This window comes from Gopherus evgoodei, chromosome 5, assembly GCF_007399415.2.
Source record: "Gopherus evgoodei ecotype Sinaloan lineage chromosome 5, rGopEvg1_v1.p, whole genome shotgun sequence".
NCBI lineage: Eukaryota > Metazoa > Chordata > Testudines > Testudinidae > Gopherus > Gopherus evgoodei.
Genome location: NC_044326.1, coordinates 19,916,019 through 19,926,611, shown reverse-complemented (window position 1 = coordinate 19,926,611; position 10,593 = coordinate 19,916,019). Strand labels below are relative to the sequence as shown.

The following is a 10,593-nucleotide window of genomic DNA, read 5'->3' as shown; positions in this document are numbered from 1 at the left end:
TAGACTAGCCTTCATGGTTACAGAGAAAAGCTTGAAAATGTAAAGCAAGTGCACCCCCTCACAGCTTGGAAACCAGAAGGTAAATATAAAGAAACCAAAATGTATTATTATTTTTTATTAATCTCATGACTTTTAAATCAATCTCATGTTTTTGGGGGGCCTGGATCATGATTTTTGAATGGAGGGAGTGGATGTAGCATTGCCAATTCCTTGGTGCTGGATTTTGGGGTTGAGAGGAGGCAGTCTAGTTTAAGGAGTTATTTGACATCCAGGAAAATACCATTTCCCTGTCTGTCCAATCAAAACAGCTCAAATTTTGAATATTAAATACTTGTAACGAGTTAGTTGTGAACATCCTATATATCAAGTATTAATCACAGAAATCACAGTGAATAATTTTGAACAATTAATACATTTTGGAAAATCACAATCTGAACAGAAAAAAGATGCAAAATTTGTAGAACAAATTACTCATTATGAATTGTCTACCCAGCACTAGCTTAAGTTCAATGTGATGAGGATACATGCATTATCACAATATGTTGCAATGTGCCAATGTAGTGTGTGGACCTAAACATATGATGTAAATATGACAGTTATCTGAGATTGTCACAATCAAGGTGGTTAACCTTGGTTTTATCCAATGTGCTCTGCTATAATTCATGCATCACTGTAAAATCATGAGTCTATATAGAAAAATGAGAATCACATTGCTTCGTCCCCTAAATTCTCTGTTCCTCCCTTGACTTATTGGGTCATCCAAGTAAGTTATGTGCATTGTGTCCTAAGTTAGCAAGAACCAGGATGATCACTACTTCTGGTAGGGTATTTTACAGCCTAGGGTTCTCCAGTGAGAACACTCTTCCTCCAGCCTTCTTTGAATTTCATCTGGAGGACACCTACCACATTGTCATCCTTGCTTGCTGCTGCCTGGTGTGTGGGGCACAAAAGGGGAGGTGGTCACTGAGATAGCTTGAACCTGACTCTTGAGCTTAGACTATCAGGAACAGCATCTCAGAGGAAGTAAGCCACAATGTGATGCCCTGTGCCAACATCCATATAGTGTTTCTGATCAGCTCTCTGTCTTTAACTTTCTTTCACTCTCAAAATGCTAGGTACAGCTGCATGTTTAAGGGGTGCTATTCAACTCCATAGCATCCAGGGTCCTGACTGTAAGCATTACTATTTGTGTTATGGTAGCACAGAGAGGTCCAAGTCAAGACTGAGTGCTGGATAAACACAAAGGAAAATATATTCCCTGCCCCAAAGAGCTCATCAGCATAGGCTATTGCTCAACCTTTTACAGGCCTCATTTTCACAGTTCTCTCTCTGACTGATCACACTATCCAACTCTTTCTCTCCCTGAATTGTTCCTACTGAACTTCTGCCTCAATGCTACACTCACTTCCTCATACCTTTTAAACCCCATTGGCTCAATAGAACTCTTCAAATCATCTGCAGTATATCCAGAGATGGAAACATTTTTTATTAATGAAAAACACAGCACATTTCATAAGTATTGCAGATAGTGGAAAAGATTTTCACAGCTAGATGGCAACAAAAGAATTCCTTAACCCATTAGATTTCCTTTGGTAAAAGGAAGGAACTGTAATGCTGTATGAGCATTAAAAGCAGCTCCCTGTACTTAATGTCAGATACAATCTGATTCAATTTCAATATTTGCAATGGCAATAATTAAATATCTTGTAACTGGCACAAATGTAAGATAGAAATGCATTACATATTCTCACTGCTGCACAGATTTTAATTGAGATTTACATTCCCTCAGGCATTATGCCTACATAGCCTTATGACTTGAAGGTTCATTTATGGAAACAGCATAGAAATGATCATAGATGTCAAATTAATTTTAGGTGACTAACAGAGTTTTGATTGCTTCTGAAAACTGCTCTCTAAAGAGAATAAGGAATGTTACTTTCTCATATCATCACTTTGAGATGAAGGGAATTTGCTTCTTGAGCAACTTCACTTGAGTGGGACTAATATGTGCTTAAAGTCAGGCCCATGCTTAAGTACCATACTGAATTGGGGCCTAAGTCATTATAATCATCTCAGTTTTACAAGGGAGGCAGAGAGCCTGACTGCACTTGGAAATTTCCTGTATTGGACCCTGGGATGCAAACCTGTTTTCCTCCCTAGTTCCTCCACAACCAGTGTTGAAACTGGTTGACCTGCTGGTATGGGCAGGTAATCACATTCTGTACTTATTGTAAGATCATTGATCCCTGTTCTAAACTCTGGTTGATCACATCCTGTGAAGAGCTAAATGCAAAAGTAAAAATTCTGTTTGTTTCACATATTTTTACTTTTTATTTCAGAAAATGAACATAGCAAACAACTGGTATAGCATATAAAGGGTATACACTGAAAGTCCTCTCTACAATATTCTTACCTGTTAGTTTGTTACCACAAACACATTTCAAAGTAAATATTTAATCTATTACATGTTTTAATTCTTAATGGAAAAATGTCTCAACACACATTTAAAATACAAGTTACCAAATTCTGCTTCAGATACACCAACCATAATTTGACTCTGCAGCCTACACATATGAGAAAGAGGGCTAAATTCAACCCTCGCATTAGCAGTCACAGTAGGAAGTGCTCCCATCTCCACCAGGTCTGGATTTTTTCCCGAGTCATTTCATTTTACGTATTATCTCAATATACAAGAAGTGGCTCCAATTCTTGCAGCCTGATAGGCAGACATTTTCTGAGCTGTTTCTCTGGACATTAAGCCATTCTGAAGCATCTTGAACTGTTGTTCCCGACTCTCCTCCAACTCTTTCCAGTGGGCCTCTTGCAGAGAGTTCTGCAGAAATGAAAGACAGATGATCATAGTACAAACCTGAGTGACTAATCAGATTATGGAATGAATTTTCACACAACAATCTGGATGGCTGGCAGACAAATATTCCATTCGATACCATCATTGGGGCAAGCACAGCAACTTTATAACGGCCATGATGAATAGAAACAAACTGAGGTTGGGTGCACAATTTGTTTAATCTAGAAGAGGTTCTCACAAGAAATATTTTGGTGGCCTTAGAGTGCGGCCACCAGCTCTTGATGGTGGCTGCTCTAACAATTTTTCCTAAAATACTTAATTAACTTTAGGAAAGACAAATAAATATGCACATATCCATGTCCAAATCATTGTAATTTATTTATGTAGGGTTTTTTTCAGACTCAGAAATAATGTACAGTTGTCTCTATTCTTTACCAGACCTAAACAGAATTGAAATAAAATAAGCTGCTTTGCATGTTCTTCTTTTGTTGTTGTTGTTATTGTTTCTTTTGTTTTCTTGGTTGCAGGTTTGGGTTTTTTTGATTGTTTTTTTAGACTTGCTAGCTAGTAAGTCTGCTCCTGTGATAACTGGTATCTGTAGGTTTGGTAATATCACTTTTCACAGCAGACTTTCTCAGGCTGGGCAAGCTGGGGAACAAATTAAGCTCTGAATGGAGAGGTGGGTAGGGAGGCAGCAGGGGCCAGGAGCAATGAAGGGCTGCTTAAGGGCAGTGGGGGCCATGAGTGATGCGGGGAGGGGTGAGCACAGGGCTGGAACCAAAAGCCCTGCAGCTGGGGGATGGAGCCCGAAGCCCTGCGGCTGGAACCCGAAACCCCGTTGCTGGAGCCTGCCACCCAACGCCCCAGGGCTGAAGCCTGAGCCCCACTTAGGGTGACTAGATGTCCTGATTTTATAGGTAGAGTCCTGATTTTTGGATCTTTCTCTTATATAGCCTCCTATTACCCACCACCTCCTGTCCCAATTTTTCACATTTTCTGTCTGACCACCCTAGCCCCACTGCCCCTTCCCTTGGAAAGCGGGGAACTCACACTGGCTGCCTGCTACTCTGGTTTTTGTGGCTCTGGAGGAGGGCAAGGCCCAACCCCTACTGGTGGCCCCAAGGAAGGGGTGAATGCTTTGCCGCTCTCCCTCTAATCACTGCCTAGGAGGCTGTGGCCATAAAAAAAAACCCTGACGGCCATGGTGGCCACATTTGAGAAATGCTGACTAGATTGTACAAAATCTTAGGCCAAGACAAAACCTAACTACATTTGGATTGTTATGCTCTATTGTCTCTTTCTTATGTTATCTCCCTCTCAGAAGTTTATCCTGGTAATCCTATTTCAACACTCATATGCATACATCTATCTCCTATATCCAACTTTACAGGTGTTCTGATTCAACAGTTAGGTTCACAAAGACAGTATTCCAGAAAAGACCCGCACTGACAGACAAAGCAATGTTATCATCGAATGGCCTCCAACAATGCTAGAACAACTTTTCTCTTTTACAACACATTTGTCTTCAGTTTTCTAAACTGTAATATAAATTCTATTTTGTTATTAATTTAACAGTGTTAAAAATGCGTGTATGGAGCAAATTCTGCACTCATTCACACCTGCACAAAGTCAAACCCACTGAGTTCAAAGGGCTTACATAAGTGTAAGTGAGGCCAAAATTTGGTCCTGGCACTTCAACACCAAGAGGGGATCTTCTTCTTTCAGTGTATTTAGGAACAGAGACATAAGGCATCAAAAAGGTGGGCAGTACAAGCAGCATGCAGGCTGGACTATGTTGGAGTTATTGCACAGAAAAAGGGCGGTGGAGATACTGGGCCACTTTCTGCTCTAAGGTAAACCCATACAACACAATTGGACTAAATGGGTGTTGGGTGTAACTGACATGAGTTTGCCTTGTTCTCTGAAATAAAACTTGGCCAGGACTGTGTAGACCCAAGCACCAATGATGGGGACTAGAGCAAACCTAATATCTTCTGCTGACCTGTGTTTTATTTATAAAGTACTTTATATTGAATTAAAAAATGATTTTTACTGCTATGTGCCTTAGGACCTGAGTGGAAGGAAGAGGAAGAGGACTAACATCTTGTGATATTTAAAGTGTAAAGTTAAACAAAAGAGTAGAACTTCACAACAGTTATGGAACTCTTATGCTTCAAATGATAGCTGCATTTACAGTCGTATTCTACCTTTATACTGTCAAGGATCCTATCTATAACTTTATAATTCTTTTTTATTTATTTCAAAATGTGTCTTACTCTTTGCAGTGATTTGAATAGCTTTATTACACTGCAGTTTTCCTTCGAGGTCTGTAATTATTGCATCTGCCCTTCTGTAAGGCCTCTATTCAGGAAAGCACCCCTATTTAGGGCCCGCTTAAATACTCTCCTGAATAAAGCCCCAAATACTTTTCTTTGCTGAATAGGGATGGACTTAAGTATGTGCTTAAAGTTAAGCACATGCTTAAATGTTTTACTGGAGATTCTGAAGCTGCAGTGAGCAATCCTGTGAAAGGCTTATACTGGTGGTTCTCAAACTGTGGGTCGGGACTCCAAAGGGTTGTGACCCCATTTTAATGGGGGTCACCAGGACTGGCATTGGACTTGCTGGAGCCAAAGCCAAAGCCCAATCCCATTGCCCAGGGCCGAAGCCAAAGTCCAAACCCCATGCCCAGGGTTGTGTAGTAATTTTCATTGTCAGAAGGGGGTCACAGTGCAATGAAATTTGAGGACCCCTGGTTAACATTATTGTACTACTTATTTCTGAAAAATACAGCTTTCCCCTAGGCTGTGAATTCAGCTCTGCCAAGTCTCCTAACAAAATAGGTTATAGTTATTATTTCAATAGATTGGCCTATTTAACTCTAAGCTTCCTATCACAGGTTCCTGGCAACTGCACCTGTATTTCCCCGTTGTGGTCTCTCAAGGGTACCCCTCTAGGTTCCCGGCTCCCCAGCCATCACCTCTGTCGGGTAGACACTCACATCTCTATCCCTCTGAACCAAGATTTTTCCAGGCTGCACCGTTCCCTGTCTACATTAAGTGATATACCCTACAAGCCAGACTGCCTAAATAGGCCAGCATCAATGCTTTGGTTTCTCTCCAGAGGCTCTGAACAGGGTAATGGACTGCAGTTATAGTTAGCACACAGCTCTTTAGAAGCAAGCACATTTATTTTTAAGGTAAAAGCATTACAGAGAGAACATATTAACAACAATAAAAGAACCTATGTGCAAGCTAAAAAGTGTACCAGAGGTTACCCCATCTCTAACCTCGGGGTCTGGTAGGTGTCAGTCCTTCAAAATCCACAACTGTTTTTTCCCCATAGTTACAAGTTCATAACTGTCTCAGTGTCAAAATCAGAATAACCATAAATAGTTCAGTCTTTCCTTTATATTGCATGGAGTTTTGATCTGGGTTTCATGTAACAGGTGATCAGCAGACAATGCCCCCTCCTCAGGGTGCAACTTCAAAAGTCTGGGTTTGTGCATAACTGAAGGTGGGGAATTTGCATTCACCTCCCCCTAGGTATTCCCCAGGAAAACCACTTAACGCTATTTGTTCCTAAAGTCCATTCTTGGCTGGTGCATTGTTTTGTAACCCCAAGTCTCATATCCATTACATCTCTCCCCTTGAGAGGTACATACAGTTCTGGCCCACAATATGAAATAAACCATTCATTTAATACAATGGACCCCAAAAATACTTAACTTAATTCAATAAGATCTCCCAAGAATATTGCAAGAAATTGCCATATCTGTCACACTTCCATTGTGCTAACTGAAACTTAAAAAAAAAAAAGCCCATCATGACTATTTATTGTAATACTTATTTACTTACTTCATATGACTTCCAAGATCTCCCTGGCCCTGCACCATCTTTCTGGGATGTAATCTTTAAGATTTCAGCTTGCTTTTTACGCTCCATAGTTTTTTCTGTAATCTTTTTCTGCAGATCTAAAACACGTTCATCTTTCACAGATCCTTCAGTTAACTGGGACTTTATTTTCTTCTCTTCCTGCCTGCAAGGTCAAAAATAAAGAAAAAAGGGGGAAAAATAGATGGAAAAGATCTACAAAATAAATCCAGTCCAGATTATTTAGAATCAAAATATATTACTTTGCAAATCACGAGTTAATGCACCAGCCTTTTACATCTGGTGACCAGTAAGATTCAAATCAGGTTTACATTATACGAGGAAATGAATGTGGTGTTCTCAGCTTGATTCCTGTTGTTCACATAATATCATTAATCAGTATGGAACAATTCAGCATAATCTGAAGTCCCTTCTCAGTGGATGCAAGGACTATAATATAGTATGTCTATATTGCAGCTGGAGTGTGTGAATGGCAGCTTGTGTTGATGTACCCATGCTCACTGTATTGTAGCTATCTTGCTAAAATAGAAGTGAGGACACTGTAGTACAATCTTCAGTACTGGTACATACTCACTGCCAGTACTGAAGCCTGAGCTACAGAGTACTCTCTATTTTTAGTGCACTAGCTAGAGTATGGCTAGAATGAATACATCTACCCAAGCTTCCATTCACAACCTCACTGTAATGTAGATGCACCTAGGGCAATGGTCCCCAAACTTTTTACCTCACCCCCACTTACCCATTTTCATCCTGGCCCACTGGAGCTGAGGTTGGGAGCATGGCTGCGGCCCTTAGAGGAGGGAACATAGACAGTGGTAAGGGGGCCAAGGCTGGGGCAATAGCTTGGGGCAGGGCTGGGAGCAGAGCCTCATCCAGGGGCCAGGGCTGGGAGTTGGGCCCTGGCATGGGGCTGGGAGCAGAGCCCTCAGCGCAGAGCCAGCAACTGGAGCCAGGGCCAGGAGCAGAGCTGGAAGGTGCTCCCTCCCTGCCCCCCAAGGGGGCTAGCCAAGGCCCCTGTACCCACCTGTGAGCATTCCTCTGTGCCGCCCTGGGGGGGTGCACCCTACAGCTTGGGGACCTCTGAGCTAGGGTGACCAGATAGCAAGTGTAAAAAATCAGGACAGAAGGTGGGGTGAAAGGCACCTATAGAAGACAAAGTCCCAAATATCGGGATTGTCTGTAGTTATAAAATTGGGATATCTGGTCACCCTACATGTACCCCAGTGGTGTAGAAGAGACAATGTAGCAATAAAGTAACAAGCAAGAGAGTGGAAGAAATGTTGGGGAACCTACTTTATTTAACACTCTCCTGCCGTTTTTCCCCCGCTGCTACCCCTACTCTGCTACCTGCTTGGAGTATACGCTGTATCAGTTTATGCTCACTTAGGGCTTGTCTATATGAACACGTAGTTCACAGTGAGCAGAAATGTAAATCTATCTTGCCCTAGCTTGCTGCACACTGAAGCCATGTCTACACTTACTGGTAGATCGGTATTGCTGCGATCAATGCAGTGGTGTTGATTTAGTGGCTCTAGTGAAGACCTGCTAAATAGATATCAGAGCGCTTCTGGTCAACTCTGGTACTCCAGCACCCTGAGAAGCATACGGGAAGTCATCTCCCATAGACACAACATGGTTTAGACACCATGGTAAGTCGACCTAAGCTATGTCAATTTCAGTCACATTATTCACATAACTGGAGTAGCATAACAGGTCAACTTACCCCAATAGTATAGACAAGGCCTAACTGTCCATATGAACTGCTGGCGGGAACTAAACGTTTCTACTCTTGTTTCAAAACTAAATGTTTATATAGACAAGTCCTTACTTCCTATAACCTCAACTTACTAACACTCCTTGTTGGGTAGGCTACGCCAGCTTACATTCATATATTCACTTACTGACATGTAACTTGCACTTCTATTTACATCATCTTTGAATTTGGCTCAGTGACTAGCTTCAGATCACAGTATTAAGATCACATTCTGGACAGTTATACCTTCCAGGTAAAATTCAAACTTAAAGTAAGAGGTTGGAATGCTACTGAAGCTAATGGCATCACAACTGCTTATTCCAGGTTTGATCTGGCCCTTTCTCTCAGTTGATAGGGCCAAGGCTGCCCAGAGGATTCAGGGGGCCTAGGGCAAAGCAGGGGAGCGGACATAAAAAAAGGCACCACCTGCTGAAGTGCTTGTACTCACCAGGTGGCCTTCTGAGTCTTCAGTGGCGGTGGCGGTGGGTCCTTCACTTGTTCCGCATCTTCAGCAGCACTGAAGGACCTGCCGCTGAAGTGCCACTGAAGACCCGGAGCGAGCGAAGGGCCCGCTGCTGAAGTGCTGCCGAAGACCCGGACCACCGCTGGGTGAGAAAAAATTAAAAAGGTGCCTGTAGCCAGGGAAGGGTTTCTTGGCCAGGGCTCACGGGGCCCTTGTGGGGACCAGGGCAAATTGACCCACTTGTCCCGCCCCCCCCGGGAGGTCCTGGATAGGGCTAATGGAACTTGTTTGTGATGATCACAGGTACATTTAACTGTTGAGCACTGAGTTTTGTAAAAGGATTTATGTGGTACAGTATTTCTCAAATGATTTTCCTGAAAATTTGAACAAAATAGCCATTTACCCGTCTAAGGCAGGGTGTGTGTTGGTGCTCTGCTTGGCTAATAGCAAATGTAGCTGTTACTCGGAGTGTGTAAAAGGGCCACACCTGTGGAAATGTTTAATACAATATAAATATATCCTCCCTATCCCCCCCCTCCCGGTTCTTATTCTTCAATCTTTTTAGTGTAACCCAGACTCTTTCAAGGGACTAGGGTCATTGATAAACAAACATAAGGTCTCCTTCTCAGAGGTGCTTTTCCTCCAGGCTCTGAGATCACTGTGTCACCACAGAAGGTCTATATCAAATCCCTTAGAGATTCAGACACTCCCCATCCCTTAGAGAGGCTGTTTTCGGCCATCCTGTTCTCTTCAAGTCTCTTGTTATTCGAAGGGTAGGAAGTGCTTTGTACAGCCAGTCCCTTTTATAGCAGACATTCCCGGGGTTCGAGACTACAGGCTCAGCAGTCCTCAAGAACTGAGTGAAAAGGAGCTTTGATCCAACTGATGCTTTGAAGTTCAATCTTGGCCGTAAATAAGGGCAGCCATTTAGATTTGCCTCCTACATGTGTAGCTGCCTTCCTGAGACTCTCCCTGAAGTGCCATATTTCTTGCTCTAAAAACTACACCTGGGCTTGGGGTAAGGAATGAAGTAATGACCACACCTCTACCACCAAGATGGCCCAGTGCTTGGATGAGATCCGCTTATGAATGAAGAGAAGCTCACTGAAACTGAACCTGAGCAAAACAGAGGTAACACTGATGTGCAGAAGAAAGTATTTTTAAGAGCTTGCTGCCACGGTGCATCCTTCTTTGGTTGAAGATTCACATCCATAACTGGTCACTTCAATCTGTAGTCTCTTGGATTCCTTGCTGATGCTGAGCTCTTGAATAGCAACAGCTGTGAGTAAAATAAGACAGTCTTTCTGCCATCTCCAGTTGGATAGAAGACTCTGTCCCATCCTGGCAGATGAAGACCTGGACTGACTTATTCATACCTTTGTCACCTCTCAGCTGGACTACAGCAACGTGATATAACTGGGCATAAAACCTTCAGCACTTATGAAACATCCACTAGTTCAGAACACTGCAGTGCATTTCCTCAGCAATACAGGTTACCACGAGCACATCACACGTGTCTTCCACTCTTTACACTGGCTTCCCATAGAATGTCAAGTTCAAGATCTTGGTCCTTATCTTCACAGTGCTCCATGGCCTGGGCCCAGGGTATCTAAAATACTATGTAAAGCTCCAGGACAAAGACTGTGGTCAATGACTCTGCCTCTCTGGCACAATG

General features: G+C 42.5%; 1 protein-coding gene across 2 annotated transcripts in view; it reads right to left on the bottom strand.

Moving 5' to 3' along the window:
• Positions 1-1,527: 1,527 nt before the first annotated feature.
• CFAP99 (cilia and flagella associated protein 99) overlaps positions 1,528-10,593 on the bottom strand; it is a 92,631-nt gene continuing 83,565 nt past the window's right edge. For both annotated transcript variants that reach the window (XM_030565192.1, XM_030565191.1), the window contains 2 exons: positions 6,667-6,847; positions 1,528-2,833 (listed from right to left, as the gene is read on the bottom strand). In XM_030565192.1, the coding sequence (XP_030421052.1) occupies positions 2,678-2,833; positions 6,667-6,847 (337 nt within the window). In that variant the 3' untranslated portion in view covers positions 1,528-2,677. The remainder of the gene's footprint in view (positions 2,834-6,666; positions 6,848-10,593) is intronic.